General features: G+C 31.7%; 1 protein-coding gene and 1 long non-coding RNA gene across 9 annotated transcripts in view; one reads left to right on the forward strand and one right to left on the reverse strand.

Moving 5' to 3' along the window:
- Window positions 1–21,710, reverse strand: part of LOC148609614 (sperm-specific sodium:proton exchanger-like) — a 51,502-nt gene that overhangs the window by 27,154 nt on the left and 2,638 nt on the right. For 2 of the 8 annotated variants that reach the window (XM_088540531.1, XM_088540529.1), the window contains exons 2-7: window positions 18,481–18,653; window positions 16,058–16,318; window positions 13,147–13,284; window positions 7,217–7,333; window positions 6,665–6,694; window positions 795–956 (exon numbers count right to left, since the gene is read on the reverse strand). In XM_088540531.1, coding sequence (XP_088396657.1) covers window positions 795–956; window positions 6,665–6,694; window positions 7,217–7,333; window positions 13,147–13,284; window positions 16,058–16,318; window positions 18,481–18,577 — 805 coding nt within the window. In that variant the 5' untranslated portion in view covers window positions 18,578–18,653. Of the gene's footprint in view, window positions 1–794; window positions 957–1,205; window positions 1,227–2,728; window positions 2,834–6,664; window positions 6,695–7,216; window positions 7,334–13,146; window positions 13,285–16,057; window positions 16,319–18,480; window positions 18,654–18,936; window positions 19,210–19,324; window positions 19,457–21,444; window positions 21,605–21,710 lie in introns of those variants that run through there. The other 6 variants (XM_088540533.1, XM_088540532.1, XM_088540534.1 and 3 more) reach the window with 6 other exon arrangements.
- Window positions 1,398–5,090, forward strand: LOC148609615 (uncharacterized). The gene is made up of 3 exons (XR_015914436.1): window positions 1,398–1,424; window positions 2,756–2,821; window positions 4,126–5,090. It is a non-coding gene; the product is annotated as an uncharacterized LOC148609615 (long non-coding RNA).

Raw genomic sequence — 21,710 nt, forward strand, 5'->3', positions numbered from 1 at the left:
ATGAGGTGAGACAATAAATGTTCCAGAAAGTTTTATCCAAATCAATTCAGCAATTTAGGATGACTATTTTTATGCACATCAGCATAATTATGGTGTCCAAGCACCCTATAAAGTTTTATCAAAATTTAAAAGCAATTTGGTAGAAGTTGTGCTTACAAGAAATGTGGACAGACTGATGTGCTTTGTTAGTGAACAACCTTATGATTTTGAAAGCATTGGAGCCTGAAGTATCTGGAACAGTACAACTTTGGTCTTGAGACAATAATAACTGAAGAAGGGCTATGACAGATTACTTGTTTTATCAAGCAAGAATCAGTATATCAATAAAATAGGTTGTCTACTCATCCTTATTGCTAAGTTTTGGTACTATTTAATACTGGCCATGTATCTTCAGAGATGTAGACCAAATTATGGTTCAATTCATAATATGGGGTTTCAAAAGCACTTTTGAGAAAACTGCAGTCACAAAAGGAATAACCTGAGTGTTACTCTCAATGAATCTTTCTTTGATGTTGTTGTCATAAAAAATTGTAGAAAGGTTAAAAAAATGCTGTTAAAGTGGTTTTAGCTTAACCATAGGCCAATCAGTAATACAGTTTCTATTGGCCATCTTGTTATATCTGGCTGAGTCATAGGTCTTCCCTTGTATCATTTTTACAAAATACATTTGCAATAAGTGACAAAACTAAAGAAGTTCAGCAAGATCCTGCTTCTTTAAAATGTTTCTAAAAGAAAAGGACTGACATATGGCAGAAGCAAAGCTAGTGATTATATCTCACTAAAATGATACAAACCAATATAGTAAGTCATATAAGTAGATGCTAAAGTTATGGTGATTTCTATCAAGGCATCGTTGAAAACTCTGGATAAAAAAAACAGGGTTATCTTTGCCATAAAGTATCCCCATAGAGGTCCTAGTGCTGCCACCTGGAGGAAGTATAAAACAATCTCTCCTCCTGCAACGATACCATAAAGTTTGAATATTAACAAATATTTATTTTAAATGCATTTGCTATTAAGGTCTTTAATCATTGAAATGTCAATTTACCGGTAAACATTTGGATTTCCATTAAATGATAAACAGTGATTTATAATTATACTTTAATACTACCTTTAAATCAAGATTTTTTTTTTTCAAATTTCAAAATATCAGATGTAAATGCTTTCAAAAACAACTTTTTCCTACAAAAAAAAATAATAGTTACCTTTCAGATTTTTTAAACCTTTTTAATTTTATACATCATTTATTCCTTTTAAATCATTATGCAAACAAAAAAACTTATAATTCTCATATTTCCATAAGTATACTTGGTATTGAATGTATGTATTTCTAAACAAGCTACATGCAAACTAATAAAACCTGTTTATTGTCATATTATTTCATACACACCAGGTTTGCATGACATGCAAACGTATTTCCGCAGGTAATTCAGCATATACATTTACATCCTCTTTCACAAGATAATCCTCAAAATACCACACGCGTAATGTAATTGTAATATATATATTTGCAAGTATTAGATTTCTAGCATAGTCACTTTTGATCAAAACATAGTAAAACCGACTGTAGTGGATTCCTATTAATTACATACAGCTTATTAGTGAGAGTAAATGAATAGATTTACACGAATATGAAATTCTACGGAATATAATTTTTTCAATGCAAAACTTTATTTTAGAGAGATGAATTCTTTTTAAAATGTTAAATGACTGTCTCAATGGGGTCAAAAGAAAAAAACATTGTTTAAAAGTACATTTATTACAAAATTGAAGGACTTCACAAATCACGAAAACTATACATAAAAGTTACAATTTTTCTCATCAAACTTTAAAACAGAGAATATGGTTTTATGTTTTGAGTTCTTATCTAATTAACAGGATCGATATGCAACTAATAGGTATGCAATCCACTGGAATCCACTATATCAACTCAATTCAGTCATAGAAAAAGTACCAAAAACAAAATGTCTAGCATATGTTACTTAAATATTTCCTAACAACACTGAGAAAAACAAGGAATTTTTACTTCCAAATATGTTAGTTTCTGCATTATTAACATGACTGGGTTAAATTTCTTGTGATCTTTAGTACTAAACCAAAAACTACACCAATATTTCGTTGACAGTCAGCATACATAAATGGAAACCAGCTTGTGACAATAGAAACACACTAAGTTAGTGCACTGAGTCAACGATATCCCTTTTCAACAATTAAATACACCCAGTAATAATCATTTTGCATCATGCACATCTACAAATGACCTTCATACAAAGTTGCAAAAAAAGAAAGACACACACACATAAACAAACACAAACAGGCAGACAGACAGGTTCCTTTATACCATCCCAAAATTTGATTTAACTGGATAAAAAAAAATCCACACATACAAAATTGTCAAATACATATACCTTTTAAGAAAGTAGCACTAAAAAATTTCTGTATACCTGCACTTCAATATTTATGCTTAATTAGCTTGACCACAACAATATAGGGTGTCAAAAATAAATCACAAATTCCTAGGTTAAAAAAACACCATAAACTCTATCAAAGGACCTCAGGACTTTGATTGAAGTTTGGGACATCCCTCAAACCTTTAAGGTTTTCAATTAATAACAATAAAATCTTAATATTCATCTCTTGATAACCCAAATCTTGAGTCATTCAGTTAATTGAAAAAGAAGAACATCTCATATCAGATATAAAATATCTTTCACTACATTTTACTTACATCAATAATTTTGATTTTGGTCCATAGGTTAAATGTTGCAGCAATGATATGAATAAGATTGGGTTGTACCAAAATATCGTCATGGAGAAGAAGGTAGGCGGAAAGATGTAACAAAACATCAAAGTATCAATATATTACAGGTGTATCTGTAACAAACAAGGCTGCACCAACCTGAATTATTTATTTCATAATGAAAGTGTAGAATGGCCTTTGGAAACCACAATGAAATAAAATATCTTTATGCTAGAGGCTACTGGAAAGACTAATCAAGGGAACCAAGATTCTAACGGAAATGATGTAATGTGGGGGTAAAGACCAGACATCGAAAACAGACACTAATAACAAAGAACATAAATAACCAAAATAGTACATACAAAATAACAAAAGTAAATGAACAACTCAGTCTCCACTAACTGACATTTAAATACTGTTGAAGTTTATATTGTGCACCCAAATCATCTAAAGATAATAAAAAATGCTCTCCAAATGCCATACTTGATTACAAATTAAGATTTGGCTCTAGACTTTCAAATTTGGAAAAATTTTAAAAGCCAAACCATGATCTGTTTCTTATTTGTGCTGTAGATTAGTTTCATAATACCTTAAAGAACCGTCAAGGTATAAAACAAAATCAAATACCACTTATAAGTCAAAAGGAATAAAAATGTTTGAAAGATAATATATATATTGTAGAATCTATGACTTTCCCTTGCTTACTCTAACGCAAATTAACCAAGTTGATGAGTTAAGGTTACAGACCACCAATTCAACCAATGAGCATTTGGAACATATGCAAAAATAGTCCTATGCAGAAATTACCCACTGTTCCTCATAGTACTGTGAAAAAGTTCTATTAGTTCTATAAGTTTTATTTTGAAAATTTAAACAGTTTCTGAAAGGAAAAACATTTCTGTACATTATACAGGTGCATTCTGCTTCTTGTGATGTGAAGCCTAATCTCCATAATGATTCCTAAATATACCCCTATCTTGTGAAAACACTAGGATTTCCCATGCTATTTATAGACCCTTTACTTCCTGTGACCAGTACTGCACTGCAAGTCCACTAACCCCACATGCCATTCTGAGGATTGTGAGCTGACATATCATGCTGATATATAGTCCTCTGCAGGTTAAAGTTAAGGAAATTAGCATAGAAGGCTACAGGATGTGGAATTAGTGGTTTCTAGCCTTAAGGGCAAAAAACGTAACACAGATGTACTACACAATAATTTCAATGTGTGAGTCAAAGACAATATATTTTGCCATTAAAATTTGAAATTTAAAAATTCAAATTTATGTGCAAAATTCTATTTTATTTTATTCTGCACAACTAGGCGTTGTACTAAAAGTATCTGAGGTTTGTTTCATACCAATCTGATAAGCTTGTTGTTGTAGGGGTGACAGAGTGTTGGTATATCATCTACAGAAATGGGAAGAATTTCAACTGCTGCCTCCAAGGAATACAGATATAATTATTTAAGTTGATTTTAGGAATATGATTGGCAAACAGGAAAGTGGAAACTTGAAAGATACTCTGCCAAATTATCAAATAGAACCAGTTTACCACTGAAAACAGTTAATCAAGGAAAAACACTTCAAAGTCATCATAACAATATATAAATATAAATGTACCAGAGTGAATATCATCGGTTGGAAATGAAAAAAAAAAAAAATGCTTAGAATTAACAAGTAACAGGGAAATGTACTTGACATTTGCGGATCTAGGATTTTCGATTAGGGGGGTGTACAGTTAAGATTTAAAAATTGTTTGAGGTTAAATTTTTGAAATATTCTTCTAGACTGGGTGCAATGTAGATATCTTTTGTGGTAAAATTAGTGAGAAATTAAAGTTTCAACCTAAAACCGCCTAAATCAACCCCTGACAACCCATGCTTTGCAAATTTTAGGGGGGGGGGGGCGCATACTCGCCATGTCCCCACTTGAATCCGCTCCTGCTTGATAACTTTCTTTCAATACAAAAAAAAATCAATGGATGATGACTATGTCTGAAGCTGTATGAACAGAGATACTGTTAGTGATGGGACTACACCAGTTAACTCTGATGTAATCATGACTGAGGTACACCAGACAAATTCAACGACCCCATAAATAATCCATGTATACCATAGAAAATGTAAAATCAATTTGACAGCTTGGATTGTATGGCAGATGGGAAACTAGGACTTTAAAATAACATCCTTAATGCCATTGTACTGGTATATACATTAGAAATGCCTAAATAATGTGATCAATTTACATGTATAACCTTGAATAGTTTGTCTTACCTCCCAGTAAACACTGACATTTTCAATTTTTTAAACATATCAATTTCAAGGACATTAATATGTCAAATTTACTCAATTTTTCAATGTGTATATTGATGAAGAAAGTTATTTTGTCTTTAAACATTGTTATACAATGTAATTATGTATTTATATGACACATTCAGACACAAAATAACAATGATGTCTACATATTTTACCTGGCACATTTACGAAGAATTCTTAATGAACAAATATAAATTCTACTTTTATTTGAAATGAATATTTCAATATCATTTACCAGTTTCACTTTGACATTTTGCTGATGTATATTTAAGTAAATTTTAATACTAATGGAGGGCTTAATTTGAAACCACTGAGTGTCATTTCTCTTTGTACATCCAAACTTTCACCCCATCACAAAGAAAATATCAAACAGAATCATAAGTATTTTTTTACATGCTTTCAGTAATACATACTGGGACAAGGACTTGGCTAAAGATTTCAGAAGTTTGAAGTAATTGCTGTCAAAAATTCAGTACAGTTTCACAACACTTACTTCTACATATTCCCTTATAACCTAATTAACAGACAGTTCAGAATTTTATTAGATCCCAGAGTAATGTCAACAGCATAGTCCCATTTTGTGGCATTAGAGCCTTCAATTCAGAAATAACCCAAGAAATTTAGTGAGTGTAAGTTTTCAGTACTTGCTCAATTTGGCTAGTTGAAAAATTTCTTAAATTCAATCCCTGGCAGTAAACAGTATTCACACTGCTTTCTAGTTAAAACTTTCGAACATCATTTGTCAAATAATTGCAGAAATTAATGTCAAAAAGAATTTATATACAGGGTTTCAACATGAAGATTTTCAAATGATAAGTGTTAGATACAAATTGACTAATTAAACTCGTTTGGAACAAAGGACAACTAAATTTACTAACAATTCTGTCAAATTAACACATAGAACATATAAAAAAGAATGATATTTTTCAGTTCTTTTCAATGAAAAATTACTGCATTGTATTGTGATAAGGTGTATTTGAGTTAAATCAATCATCATTCGACTAAAACAAACCCAATTTCATTCTCACTACACATGCCAAATTATTTAATTCTAAACTTTTAAGTCTACAGCACACAAACACAGCATACAGTTTGTAACTAAAACTATTTTCAGTTCATGCAATACTGAATTTTCTACCACCAATCCAGGTTACATTTTATTGTTTTAAACATATTTTGGTCAATTTTAGGGTCCTAAATCTACAAGCAAGGACTTCCAAGACAGTCTTACCAAGTTCTAGAAATGCATAAAAGGCAAAAAAAAAAAAAAATTAAATGATTAATCTGTAATAGAGCTTGTAAACTGAACGTGGCTTACACTATGGTAATACACATTTCAAATACGAATTATTATCAATCTTCAGTCTCAAATATAATCAGATTGTCAATAAACCCTCTAACATTTTTAACTTTAGTTTGTTGACATAGGTTTTGATGTTTTTTTCACTATATCTGAGATTACATTGTGACAAGAATGAAACCTCATTTCCTATAATGATTGTAGCTGAAATCTAAAAAAATCAACATTTAACATAAACAAACATCTTCTTGGCTCAGAGAATAAATTGAACAAACACAAAATGCATGGAACAAAAACAAATATATACCATTAGAGGTGTGCATGGTACTTTGAACCACTAAGAAGAAGGAGAAGTATACATTTTAAAGTAACATGTTGTATGATGGTACAGCAGCATCCTGGGATTTTTTTAATATTTTATCTTTCTTATCGAAATAAGATTCCAGAATTCAACACTTTATACCGATCTTCTTTCCAAGGCAAACACATGTAGTTATTTGTAGCTTTTATTGTTCTGGAGCAAAGATTCATTATTGTCGTTGATTGAAAATATAAGTTGTAGAAAATTGAAATATACAGGAAAGCTTTTTATTAAATCAATCATTTCTACATAAAAAGGAGATAATCTTTTGCTAAGCACAACTTCAGAATGGCCATTTTTGTTTTTTGCAATCATTTTTTGACTATCATGAAAATATTATAAATTCAATGTTATTCCGCTCAAAATGGATATATACTAACAATTCAAATATGTCAATACTTTATGAACCTGTAGTGTTTTGAAATCACATTGATAAATACACTGAAATTATGACTATAATTGTTAGTCAGATAATGATATAACTATACTAAAGCTAACCTGTTATTCCAGTTTCCTCTGTTGTTAACTTTAGAAAGACATTGAAGAAGACAATAGCTGCTCCATCATTGAGTAAAGACTCTCCTTCTATCACCATGGCAAGCTTCTTAGATGCTCCTGAAAATAACAAAATAATATCATTCAAATTATCAAAAATTTACCACATCTGAATTGTTAAACATTGTAAAACAAAATCTACAAAACCTAAAATGAAAGAACTTTCTTAACTGTACAAATAATTTAAGTTTAGATGACAAAATGTGGTAGAAAATGATCTTGAAAGCCTCCAGATGTTAGAATACTTCTCAGCTATTGAACTTTACATAAGATTTGGAAATAATTTTTGTATCAAATGCGAAGAAAGTTTTGATCACCATTTATTATCGTGGTTGGTCAGAAAATAATTTTTTTGTTCTGATCTGACAGTTCTAAGAAGTTATTTTCTTAAGAGAGACAATAGTCTTTACCAACAAATAAGAAATGTGACACTGATTCCCAATTTGTCATTTAATAATTAGTTCAAACCATTAAACAGAAAATGTTTCTAATTTGTTCATGTCATGACGTACAAGTATACTGAATTTTGTGAAAATAAAATCCCATCTCCCAAGAAAAAAGTTTGAAACCCTGAAGTAGGACAGACAGATGGATTGAAGCAAAAGATGTCTTAAGGCCCAAAAACATTGATGGCAGGGCACAAAAAAGGAAAACAGTGGTGGGTTATTTATTTATTATATATATATCTAAATCTGCACAACACTTTCAAAAGCAAGCCAAGAAACTTAGGACAGAGGTCAGATTTAAATGGGGTAAAAGTCAAAATTTAACAGGAGAAAACCTACACATTGTAAACAGTGGTATTTCTATATAGCAGAACAGCACACCAAAAGATAGCTATATAAAAGTATCACAAGTGAACCTGCTTAGACAGCAGGAAAATCATACCGCGGTAGTAGACGTCACTTTTGGCTGCATGTAAGGATTAAGGAAGGACATTAAAAGAGTAAGTTATAATACAATGTAGCTCTATAGATACAATAGATGTAGACCTCCTATTTCAATAACCACACTTCACCATTTCCAAGATACAAGGTAAATATGTTGAAGACAATAGTATGGAAGACTAAGAGCACTGATACCACTCATATTGAACACAATGGGGTTACCCCTTGGAAAGTGTTAATAACTTATAAAAATGAGCATGAAACAGGTACAGCACTATTAAAGTCTGAAAAATTTCATCCAAAAAACTCCCTCCATACCCCACTAAATGACTAAAAAAAGTTCTGGCTACAGGCCTACTACACTGTACAGTTTTCTCTTTCTTTCTCTCAGTTTTAAGTCAACTAATTACATTTTGTCGAGGGTTTCTTTTAAGAATAGCAAAGAAGGTATATAGTAAACATATTTACTACAATTATAGAAACAAAAGATATTTCAAAACTATGCAAAATTTCCTAATATTACTGTATTCAAACGAATGTATTTTCATGCATCATATATTTTAATAGCTCATGCTTTGCTTCTTTTTTTTTTTTAGAGCACATATTATGATGTTCTTCAAGTAATAGAGTTGGTCTTCCATTGATCAAACAACAATCATCTGATAAACTTTGCAAGACTGGACAATGGAGCCTATTGTATCAAAAGTAAGAACTTACAAGAAAGAATAAAAAGCAATAGGCTATCTTTATTAACAGACATCAGTTAAGTATGTAAATACAAATTGAATAGAATGCAGAGGTAAATCTAGTGCAATTAACAGAGGTGCCCAGTACACTTAACAGTATTGTTTTGCAAATTATAAGATCCCAGACTGCTGATGAGTCCCAGGGTTCTTCAAATACAGACAAAATAAACTGCACCTTATTAAGATTCAAAGGGGTTGAAACACCAGCTTTTACACTTTATCATGCACCTAGAAAAATCTCAACAAGATTACCAGTACTATTAATGTAAAAATGTATAACAAATAGTATTTCACATTTCAAACTTTGAGAATAAAGTTTTGTGCTGACTATAGTAGAACAAACATTGTATGAACATTGCAGTCAACTTGATTCTAGGATATGGTTATTTATCACTGCAGAAATGAGATTTGATCGGTATTTTATACAAACTTCTGACAGACAATTTTTAAATCTCCTTCTCAAATGAATTGTTCAGTCAAATATATTAAAAAAATCAATTGGGTGTCTCTCAATCTATCAAGGGAAGAACATTCCCTGTATAAACATCATTGTTTGTGCTGTAATAAAAATTGTCCTTTCATCAGAATTCTTTTTCATGTTTTATAACGAAAATAAAAACAAGACTCCCAGGAGACTGAATCGCTCATCTGGTTAAATGTTTGCCTTTCAAGGGCAATAACTCTTACAAGGAGTTGTCCGACAATTTTGCCTCCAGATGATTTTGGTAGGATTTATCATAAGGATCATTTCACTAATTGAAAGTTTCATTCTTTCTATTATAGTTTTCAAGATTTTGGCTGAAAACTGTAAAAAAAGTCATTTTACACCTTTCAAGGGCAATAACTTTTACATGGAGTCTGACAACTTTGATCCCTTGGAGACTTTTGTAGGCCTTATATGGATCATTTCAGCAATTGAAAGATATTGGCTTAACCTAACAGTTTTGGAGATATATGCAAAAAACTACTGTCTGACCCATATGTTCTATTTTAGTAACAGTGGCCATCTTTTTTCAGCAATCTAAAATCCAAATGGTCATTAGTTCAGGATACCATAAAAAACAAAAATACAATCTTTCATTGAATTCTGTACAGCCGTTTCTGAGGAGGAGATTTTTGAAAGTAATAACATCAAAAACAGCAAAAACAAAAAAACGTCCAAAAAGGGCAATAACTCCAACATGGAATAACAGATTTCCCCAAAATTTGACCACAGATGGATCTCATCATGCTGAATACTTCTACCCTCCAACATAATTTGGTTAAACCTAACAGTTTTAGAGATATATGCAAAAAAATCTGCGGTTTGACCACTGTATTCTATTTTCAGTAACGACAGCCAAGTTTTTTAACAATCAAAAATCCAAATGGTCATATTGTTAAAGAAAAAATTAAAAATACAAAACTTTCAAAGAATTCTGTATAGTAGTTTCTGAGAAGATTTCTGAAAGTAATAACATCAAAAACAACAAAAAACATCCAAAAAGAGCAATAACTCCAACATGGGTCAATCGATTTTCACCAAATTTGAACACAGATAGATCTCATCATGCTAAATACTTTTACCATATGTCAAAATTTGGAGATATATGCAAAAATCTGCTGTCTGACCGCCCATGTTCTGTTTTTAGTAAGGATGGCCAGGTTTTTTAACAGATCAAAAATCCAAATTTTTGCAGGATACTCTAAGAAACAATTATTTTAAGTCACATCAAAATTCATTCAGTAGTGTCAGAGAAGATGTTTGAAGAAATTGTTAACGACTGCCAAGTGAGCTAACAATGAGAAAAAGATGATAGGAAGAATTCCTCAGAACTTTTCCAAGTATAAAATAAAAAGTCTTTCTTTACATCACGGAGTAGGTGTAAGTATAAGACCATTATTTGATCACCAAATTTGCTCAGAAATGTTTTAATACAATGTTTGAAAAATGAGGTTTTTGAAAAAAGTTATCTGCACTTCAAATGTTTATTTTCAGTGCTTTTCAATGAAATTATAATACAACTACCAAAATGATATGGGAAATGTTGTCTTGTTTCCTTGATCTTGATGTTGAAAATAGTATTGAACTTTAAAATGGCGTGTTTTTTCATACCATGTTACACCTACTGTCTGATTCTTACAGAGACTGATACTTAAATAACTAAAATTACTAATATTGCCAAGTAATTTTATAGAGAAATCTTGCTATACCACATCACTATAGTCCTAATGATAGTCAGGTGTTTTGTTAAAAAACCGATACAGATGCTACTTTATGTAATTTCAGATTTATTCAATCATGGTTTTTGTAATGTAAATAATTTCAACAGATTTTGGGTTTTTGACAGGTTTCACAGTACCATTGAATAATTAAATGCACTGACTCACACAATAAGAACAAGTCTCTGACATGTGACCAGTAGTCATTTATTCTTATTTTTATTGTATCCATTTTAATCCTGATTTAGATCTGACTTTTGATAAATGCATCACTTTGGTAATCCTTACATTGTACCATGGAAGTCTTACTGTTCCCAACAAAAACAGGTAATCTATCAAATAATCGAACTGATTCAGTTAAATACCTTAAAACCTGTGACTGACAAGCACAACGCCGATGCAAAAATCTGTATGAAAATAATTTGTCCTTTCAAAAAACCCTTACTCACAACACATAAAACAAAATTAATATTTCAAAACATGAAACATTTCAGCTAATTGGGGTTTCTGTAGTCCTAGAGATTATAAATTGTGATATTTTGGGCACAAGGAAAAGGAATAACACAGCATAACGATCAAATCTCCATGGGAAAATTCTATGGACTTCATGCTTTGTGTTAGGTGAATGACATCATAGTCTCCATTTTAATTCTAAATGGGACAAGTGTGAGCAGACCAGTGTGAGAAACATTAATTTTCATAAACAAACTGCAATAGCAATCTAATAAAGAACAGCAGACCCATATCACCATGACAAGTTTAAACGTGAGACTTTTATTAATTGCTATGTAACTGAAAGTTTTTTTCAGAAAGAAAAATCATTTTCCATGACAGTATTTTACTTCAATTTGTAATAAATTCAGTTTACATGATTATATTTTTAAAAAATGGACCATAAGGACAGAAATGTAAATTTAAAGGAGAATTACTAACAAACAAGATGAATGTGGCACTGTCAGTGTCAGAGGTGCAGGTCTCACACCCAAAATTACTCTATTCTGAGTCTAAAAAAACAATAGACATACAGCTACAGGAAATGCAATATAGCCCTCAATACAGAGCCTTCAAACTATGTACTTATTTAAACCTTTAAAACCTTAAAACAACTATAGCTACAGGGTGTATGTATGTGTGAAGCCCTCGATATAGGGCCATGAAATATTGTCATTACAATAATCTGTAGAGGTAAAGCAACAGAATCTGTGTATGTCTGACTGTGTTACCCTTAATATACAACCTTCAAATACTGTCCTTCCTAAAATCTTTAAGTTTAGCTACTACAGCTACACAATATGGGAATGTATGCAGCGTCCAATAAAGGGCCCAGAAACATTGTCCTTACATCACTAAATCTCCATGTAAAGGCTTTGAAACTACTACAGCTAGGTAGGATGTTTATAGCTCTCAATATGCTCCTCAAATACTAAACTTACCTAAATCTTGAAGCAACGATACTGGGCCTGTTTATGATACTATTTGTATTCCCCAATAAAAAGCCTTTAAAAGATGTTCTTACCTAAATCTCTATGTAAAGCTACTACGGTTACAGGGTCTGTGTATGATACTGTGTGTATTCCTAAATATAGAGCCTTCAAAAAATGTACTTACCTAAATCTCTAAGTAAAGCTACTACGGCTACAGGGTCTGTGTATGTGTGTATTCCTAAATATAGAGCCTTCAAAAAATGTACTTACCTAAATCTCTAAGTAAAGCTACTATGGCTACAGGGTCTGTGTATGTGTGTATTCCTAAATATAGAACCTTCAAAAAATGTAATTACCTAAATCTCTAAGTAAAGCTACTATGGCTACAGGGTCTGTGTATGCGTGAATTCCTAAATATACAGCCTTCAAAAAATGTACTTACCTAAATCTCTAAGTAAAGCTACTATGGCTACAGGGTCTGTGTATGTGTGTATTCCTAAATATAGAACCTTCAAAAAATGTAATTACCTAAATCTCTAAGTAAAGCTACTATGGCTACAGGGTCTGTGTATGTGTGTATTCCTAAATATAGAACCTTCAAAAAATGTACTTACCTAAATCTCTTAGTAAAGCTACTACCGCTACAGGGTCTGTAGCACTTAATATAGAGCCAAACATCATCCCTTCATTCCAGTTCCAACCATAGGTGAACAGGTATCGTGCTAGTAAACATGTAAATACTGCAGAAAGAGCTAAAATGTAAAATACAAAACCTCATTGTATTTGTTTTAACCATGCATGGCCCAATTAAGGAAACATTCATCCATTCAATTATAGTCTTCAACCATTTTTTTGTGTGTGAGGCAATGTCTTTTTCTATTTGCATATTAAAGCTATACCAAACAGGCACACTTCATTGTGGATGTGGACCTAGGAAATATATCTTGATGTCTAAACATAATAAAAACATCTTCGTCTTAATTGCTTTTTAACTTCCTGATTATGCTTTAATACTACTAAAAAATGCAAGACTTGTCCTTAATTTTCCATAAAATTTAAGAAAAAGAAAAAAGTGTAATTTCTTATCTTATTCAGTCTTTTTTTTAGGGTTTCAGTTATCTAAGGGAAGCACTGGGGAACTGCTTTCAGCTTCATAAAGTAAACTATACATGTAGGTACTATTGAATCATGTAAGCCAAATTTTAAGGTGAAACTAGAAGCCCTGTTTATCACAGGAGCCCCCACCTTACTTGTTAGTAGTGATTTTTTATTTTATTAAGAAATCAAATGTGTCTGTAAGACACTTACGATGCCCCCGCTCGCTAGATTAGCCAAATTAGGAACTTGTTTATTTTTGCATGACGACATATTTTGCAGATTCAGAAATCCTTCCAAGGCTTGTGTTACTCATGGTCTGGGGATCAATTTGGGGATAAGAAATTCCTAAATATATACATATCTACATATTGTATCCAGGCCACATAGTATCATGAAATTCTGTTTGGTAGTGTCAGACTAGCTGCGATGAGAAAAAGGGAACTGATGGGCATATTAATGGACATATAAAAAATGTTAATACCCCCCATAACAAATCCCTAACTTTGTTGCTTGGGATGTATTTCTGACAAAAATAGTCTATCTATCACCCAGTTCCGTAATATTCCATGAAAATCACAATCCTTTGGCCCTGCACACCTTCATCTTGTGTAGAATTATTTTGTAAAATATTTCTGATGTAGTAAAAAAAACTGTATGAGGAGACAGCCGGACAAGCCATTTAGGTTACAGACCACCAATTCAACCAATGAGCATTTGGAACGTACGCAAAAATAGTCCTACGCAGAAATTACCCCTGTTCCTCATAGTGCTGTGAAAAAAAGTTCTCATCTTATTTAAAAAATTTAAACAGTTTCTGAAAGGAAAAACATTTCTGTACATTTTATAGGTGCATTTTGCTTCTTGTGATGTGAAGCCTAATCTCCATATTGATTTTTAAATTTACCCCTATCTTGTGAAAACACTGGGATTTCCCATGCTATTTATAGACCCTTCACTTCCGGTGACCAGTACTGCACTGCAAGTCTGCTAACCCCACATGCCATTCTGAGGATTGTGAGCTGACATATGTAGAATCATGCTGATATATAGTCCTCTGCAGGTTAAAGTTAAGGTAAAGTCCAGAGAAGCCATTGAATATTGTGAAATTAGCATAGAAGCCTATGGGAAGTGGAATTAGTGGTTTTTAGCCTATAGCCCTGTTTCTGAGTAAAATGAATAAATGTAACTATCACCAATTTCCGTAATATTTCATGAAAATTAAAATCCTTTGGTCCTGTACACCTTCATCATGTGTAGAAATATCCTGTCAAATATTTTAGATGTAGTTCAAAAACTGTATGAGGAGATAGCTGGACAAGCCATGATCCATATATTTCTAAGTAAAATAACTAAGTGTAACTATCACCAATTTCCGTAATATTTCACGAAAATCAAAATCCTTTGGCCCTGCACACCTTCATGATGTGTAGAAATATCCAGTAAAATATTATAGATGTACTTCAAAAACTGTATGAGTCGATAGCCAGACATGCCATTATCATGTGTAATCCGGACGGACGGACAGACGGAGAGATGGACAGGTGTAAATTAATATGCCCCCCTTCCGACAGTTTGTGGAAGGGGAATAAAAATGCTTAGAAATTTGCATACTAATATCGCAGGTGTAAAACAAAGTAAATAAATGTAATGGCCTAGGACAATCAAGTATCACATTTTTATGACATACAAAAGGTTGTGATATTATCATTATAAACATGTTCAAGGTAAAACACTTTTTATAAAAGTACATTGTACACTGTACACTACAAAAGTAAAATAAAGTATTTCTACAATTAATTCCAGGGGCTAGTTGATGAATGTTGATATTATCAATATAATCCCCTTAATATCAAAGAAAATGATTCACTGAAGTGACTTGAATAATGCACAAATAATACAACAGACTTAAGTTCTTTATCATGCAAAAAATTAAGTAAATATGCAAGTCAAATGAACCCATATTGAGAACAAGGAACAGTCGGTAAACTTCCTCTTACTGATTTAAGTCAGTTTCATCAATAATTTTCTGTCAATAATCACTACAACAGCTCATATCAGAAAATGTATTTACTTGTATTTACATTTACATAAACACTGTTTCAGCTTTCTTTGCTAGAATCTTTTTTTTTTGTTTGAAGTTTACATTGTTCACTCAGCAGAGAGTATGATGCCAATGAAGAGTGAAAAAAAATACCAGGAATGATTTCAAAGGAAAGTCTCTGGTTTTATGTTCAGACTTTAATACTCCTAATATATGAATAAAAATACCGAGTACTGTCTGCTTCCTATATTTTCTGGTAGATGCATGTAACTTATGGAGCATTACCCATGTACTTGTGTGTCAAAAATTTATTTTTGAAGCGATACAGTCATAAATTTATTTGAAAGTAAAGAAAAGCCCTGTACTTTTAATTGATCATAACTCACCCAGGCCTGGAATAGCCAGTACAATAACTTGTACAAATGTCTTGACAAAGGTATGGAACTCCATAGCAAAAGCAGACTCAAATATAAGAACTGGCAAAAATATATGGAGAATGAGATGTGGATCAGAATCCACAACCTTGGCATAAATGTGAATCTCATCATACTGTCCAGATACAAGTCCAAATAAAATTCCAAGTACTAAAAGCACTACTGTATATGGCAGTCTTATCTTAAAACCTTGTAAAAGTCTTCGCACCAGCGCTGAAAAAAGAGATGTACATCTATATCTCAAAGATTCAAGGTAGTATTAAAATAAAAGAATCTACATGTAAATAAACAGTTCTACCATTTATTATATATGCTTTTAGGCATTGCTGATGAAGGATGGAGCTTTGTCCTAAAAAAAAAACAACATTGTACATGATGCACTGCGATGCTTTTTTATGGGTAATTTTATGACCAACTGAAATATACAAAACTACTTAGAACATCTATTCTGTTTCTACAAGTATATTAAAAGTCTAAAAAAAATCACTTCTATAGTATGTGTATTATTACCACCCCAAATGATTTTGAGCCAATTTTTATGTAGGACATGGCTTAACCTCTATTCATGTTACCTGAATACAAAAATACCAATCATATTCATATTACAAATTTGAGTATGCTGTACACATGTTTCAATGAGTAACCTCTCATCAGCAGTATTACAACCAAATACTTAGGAAATTCAAGACTAAAAGATAGCCAAATCTATTACCAATGACATCAACTAAAGTTATGTCAAAGGAACTGCAGTTTATCAAACTATAGGTTATTGAACATGTTTCCTTTTCTAGAATTACTGTGTACTTACTCCTTCAATGATTGAAGCTAACTAGTTCTACCCCCATCCCCCCCCCCCAAAAAAAAAAAACAAACAAACAAAGAACACAACAAAACAAGACATGGTGAGCTTGTATTTGTATACACTTGTAACAATGTGATACATTTTTACAACACCATGGACATCTATGATTTCTTTGTCAAATTTCCCAAGTTCATAAATGCATCCTTTTTTTTCTCTTCTTCTTTTAAGTTTCTAGTAATCTTGACTATTTTTCAAAGTGTGATAACATTTTTTTATATTTAAGTCATAAGTTTAGTTGAAATACATTAATTGTTAAGTACAAATGTGTAACAATTCATTACACTACAATGACATCCACCTTGAGCAGTCAACATCACCCATATATAACTAGTATGGTCAGTCCATGATTAATGAATTAGAACACCTTGTATGAAATTTGCTACGAAATAATGAAGAAAAAACACACACACATACACACACACACAAGCATTCAGGTGAAGGATGACAATCTCTTTGATTGAACAGATTATGCAATAGGGACAGGAAGTCATGTGAGGAAAAGTCCTCTAAAAGGGCAAATTACCCTTCAAACCAGTACTGGGTTTGAAAGAAATAAGTAATAAATAAATAATTAGCTCTGTAAAAACAGAATTTTAAAAAAATCAACACTTTTTTTTACTGAATTCTGGATGTGACTCCCATAATGTATATAGAAAATATTTGTTTTCATACAAACAAAATAATTTTTTTCTAAATAATTAATGTCTGGGAGTAAATATATGCAGGCCTGGTTTCATAGGGGCAGATCTTGTGTACACCCTTCCTAAACTTCTGAAAAAAAGAACAATTATGTTGCATGAAATCTTTATTTTTCAAAAATCTATAACTACTACTCCTAACCTGAAATACTGCATCCACCCAGATGTGAAATCTATATATGCATTTCATTATACAAAGTTCTGTAATCACAGTGCATTTCATTTTTATGACCATCACAATATATAGTTCTAAAATCATGCAGATTGCAGTATGACTTTATTGAATGGTTGACAATTTGTAAAGATCATATCCAAACTGATGGTTCTACCCTTAATTAATTATAATTTTACGAAATTTACGAGTAAATAGTTTTGCACAAAATAAACATATTTGCACAAGTACTTACATAATATACAATATCTAGCAAGTTAGCAGGAGAGTTCATAGAGAGCAATACACTTTTAAGAAATAATGATGGTTTGATGGATCTGAAATTATGTTTCTTAAACCAAGGAAAAAAACACATTGATTGCAAAAATAGATATTGAATTGATTTGTTTTTAATGTGAAGAACAGTCTTCAAACAATAATATTAGGCCAAAACTGATATATTTGTTATATATTATATAAGTGTGACATGTTACTCCAATTCGGGAACATAAAGACAGGGAAGTGCAACAAACAAAACTTCCCAATTCACTGTATTATTCAATTCTGCACTTTGCTATTGACTGTGTCAATATATTATTAGTTTGGCAAATGATATAAAAGTAGGAGTGTAAATGGCAATATATACACTTTTTTATCAACTTACCCCCAACTGCACAGCAACAGAAGATGAAAAACAGTATAGCTGATTCCTTTTCCTCCACATGATGTTTGTGGGTAGTTTCATTCCCTGTTATGTTCATGCTGATTATTGTTATTGTAACACATAATATCTTTTGTTGCTGAAAGAGTTCATGTTGACTTCTCTGTGGACACTTTCTGTTAAAATAAGTATTCTTAGTGAACCAAATAAAAAATTAATAATCCAAATATATTACTTCAAGTAATTCACTGTGAATCATATTAAATTATGTATAGAAGTAATCAAACTTAGTTCTTTTCTTCTTTATCTTTGGTGGACAGAGTGATAATGAAAAGTCTTAATTATGGCAAACAGGGTAGGTAATACTGAAAGATTGAGACCCAGGGAAAACATTCCATCCAAGACTGAGTGTTGTATACCCACTGCCAACACTGGTAGCTTACATAATCAATTTCTTACCATATAAGTTTGTAGGTAACTGCTATCTTTTTGAATTCAGACTTCCTTGTTGATTTAAAAATTTGCTATGCTGTTAGATTTTCAAATCATTTTTTTACAAAATACATCAGTATTGTACCCCCTTCCACCTTTTCAATCGATATACAACAGTCATTTCAATATTTGGATCTTGATTGACCACGGCAGTTCATGCCAATATAGTTAATTTCTGTTATATCAGATACAATAAATAGTACTTCATTACGGTGTAAAAATAACACACTTTCAAAAAATGTTTGTGCATCATTTGTGAACAGAACTGAATAGAAATATAAACGCTAACATTACTTTAAATGGGAGAAAAAAATGAAATGGTAAAAAAAAATAGACTCTCCAAAAACAGCCTTACGATAACTCTCTTTGAAAATCTTTACAGAATCAAAATGACTTGAACGTCTTCTCCTGTGTACAAACAAAAACAAACGTGCACCGGAACAAAACAAACCCTTCAGTAACCCCGACGTTCAACGGAAGTTTGAAATATTTATGACGTAATTTTATTTGTGACGTTACGTATTCCTTTTGGTGTGTATAGACAGGTGCCCCATGAAAAGCATTGTATTGGTCCAATAGACATTTACAGCCTCCTGTTTGGAAATTATTATTATTAAATTAGATAACTTAACAAGCTAACTTGTCGTTTACAAGGTGGGGGGTCATTATGATCGCTAAACCCAGGAGGAAATAAACGGTGCCCCATCATTCCGACAGAATTTAAATTCTTCATGAGAATAAAGGGTACATTTGAACATGTCCTTTGCAAATCCGACGGTTATCTTTCGATCAGAGATATGATTACTGAATGACCACATTTATATCGTTTTCTATATTGCGTATTAAATTATTCCGTGTTAAAAAGATCCAAGATCTTCACTACATTTAACAAAATTGCCAAATCTGAGAAATCAGAACTTCATAACAAAACTACCGAACTCATAATCACAAATCGGTGGGACATATCATAAATGATTCCAATGGTACATGAACTTGCAAGGGAAAATGAAAACAGTCAATGTGTTCGTGACTTCATTCAGATATTTCGATGTGAAATGGTGTGTTAAATCATGTTATATGGCTATAGTCAAACTCCCCGCTTCCATAGTAGCGATAAGAGTTCTGGTGTAGCTTTTTTTCCAGAATCGCCTATGTTTTTCTGAGAACTATATTGTCCGTTTTAATTCAATCCCTTCAAAGGTTGTTTAAGTATATACGAAGTGTCATTTTGCCAGGTGGACATATTTCATTCTTCCTACATAGTTTTCTTCTATCGTACTAGTGCAAGAATTGACAAGTGCGACTGTTTCAAGAAAAGCAAAGGACACTAACATGAATCTGGCCCAATTCGTTAAGTTTTATCATAAACATGTGTTGCTTCCTTACATGTTCCGTCTGAGCAGTCAGTTTGTATTTGCTTTGGTTCATTAGTATCGTTGTCTCTAATCATATATCATTTACTAAACACTTAAATACATGTAAACTATAAATGGACGCTGTAAAAATAATGTTTACAATCATTTAGTTTTGCTCAGTATATTTAATGTTAGAACCAGAGTTATTTATGGTAGACAATGCATATGGACTACAGATTTTACAAATCAAGATGTAGTTCAATCGTACGTCACATAACATTCTCACACTGAAAAGACTTCTAAATCAGACCAAATTTAATTAGTATGTTACATGAACCATATTACTTGCTTGAAACGACCTTTCATAACTTACCGCGCTTAGATTCACACACTCTACACTTCTTTGGTATTAAAAAGATCATACTGATCACCCATCACACGCGGGAATCCTGTATAAATGACAGGTGTTATTGAATCTGAATATATTGAAGTAGATGGCTTACTTTTCAAGTAAGACTTATTTCTGACAAAACATGTGATTGAGTTTTTTGAAGTCTGACAGACATTATAGACCAAGACAGAAACGGTTGAAACCCATGTGAAAGAAGCCAATACAAGAATTAAATAAAGTGGTTAAAGCATGTATTATTCCCTGAATCTAGTATGTATAATAATATCATTTTGTCACTTATATTACATGCATTTATCGATGGAGATGTTTATCAGGACGATACTGATAACACATGAAGGTTTATACTGGTTATTGCAACTTGCTGTTACGGTTACTTTTGTACTGATTGAAGATTAACGGTTTTGGCATTACATCCAAATGGGTAAGGAAAAAAACGACTAATCTTAGTTTAATTGATATATACTTTAGCAAATTACAAAAAAAAAAAAAAAAAAAAAAATACAACTTAAAACATGATATTTTTCAAAAAAACAAATTTAGAATGTCAAATCTTTGAATCTTCCCATTTAAAATTAAACAAGAAAAATATTTAAATTAGAAAAAAAAACGTTAAGGATATAATTGTCACCAGATTACAATTATATGTGAATATAAAATACAATTTATTTATGCGAGTCTATATCAAGGCTAAATATAAACCTGACTTACTAGATGAATGTTAAGCATACATATATCCTTGCAATCTGTATATGAAAACGGAGAAGCAATCACTGACAAAATAGAATCTAATATGATAATAATTTAAGGAATAACGCATATAAATATTTTTAACAATTTCTCCCCAAAATACTAAAACTAATAATGACCGAGTTTGACGTTGAAATGACACGCATTTGTCATCAACAGCGGGAAACATGCAAAAAGGATGAAAGAGTAGGAAATGCATATTGTAGCTTTAAAATTCCTTAATCGGT

Source organism: Perna viridis, chromosome 8, assembly GCF_037379345.1.
Source record: "Perna viridis isolate PV_CMFRI_1.1 ecotype Kerala chromosome 8, ASM3737934v1, whole genome shotgun sequence".
NCBI classification, from domain to species: domain Eukaryota; kingdom Metazoa; phylum Mollusca; class Bivalvia; order Mytilida; family Mytilidae; genus Perna; species Perna viridis.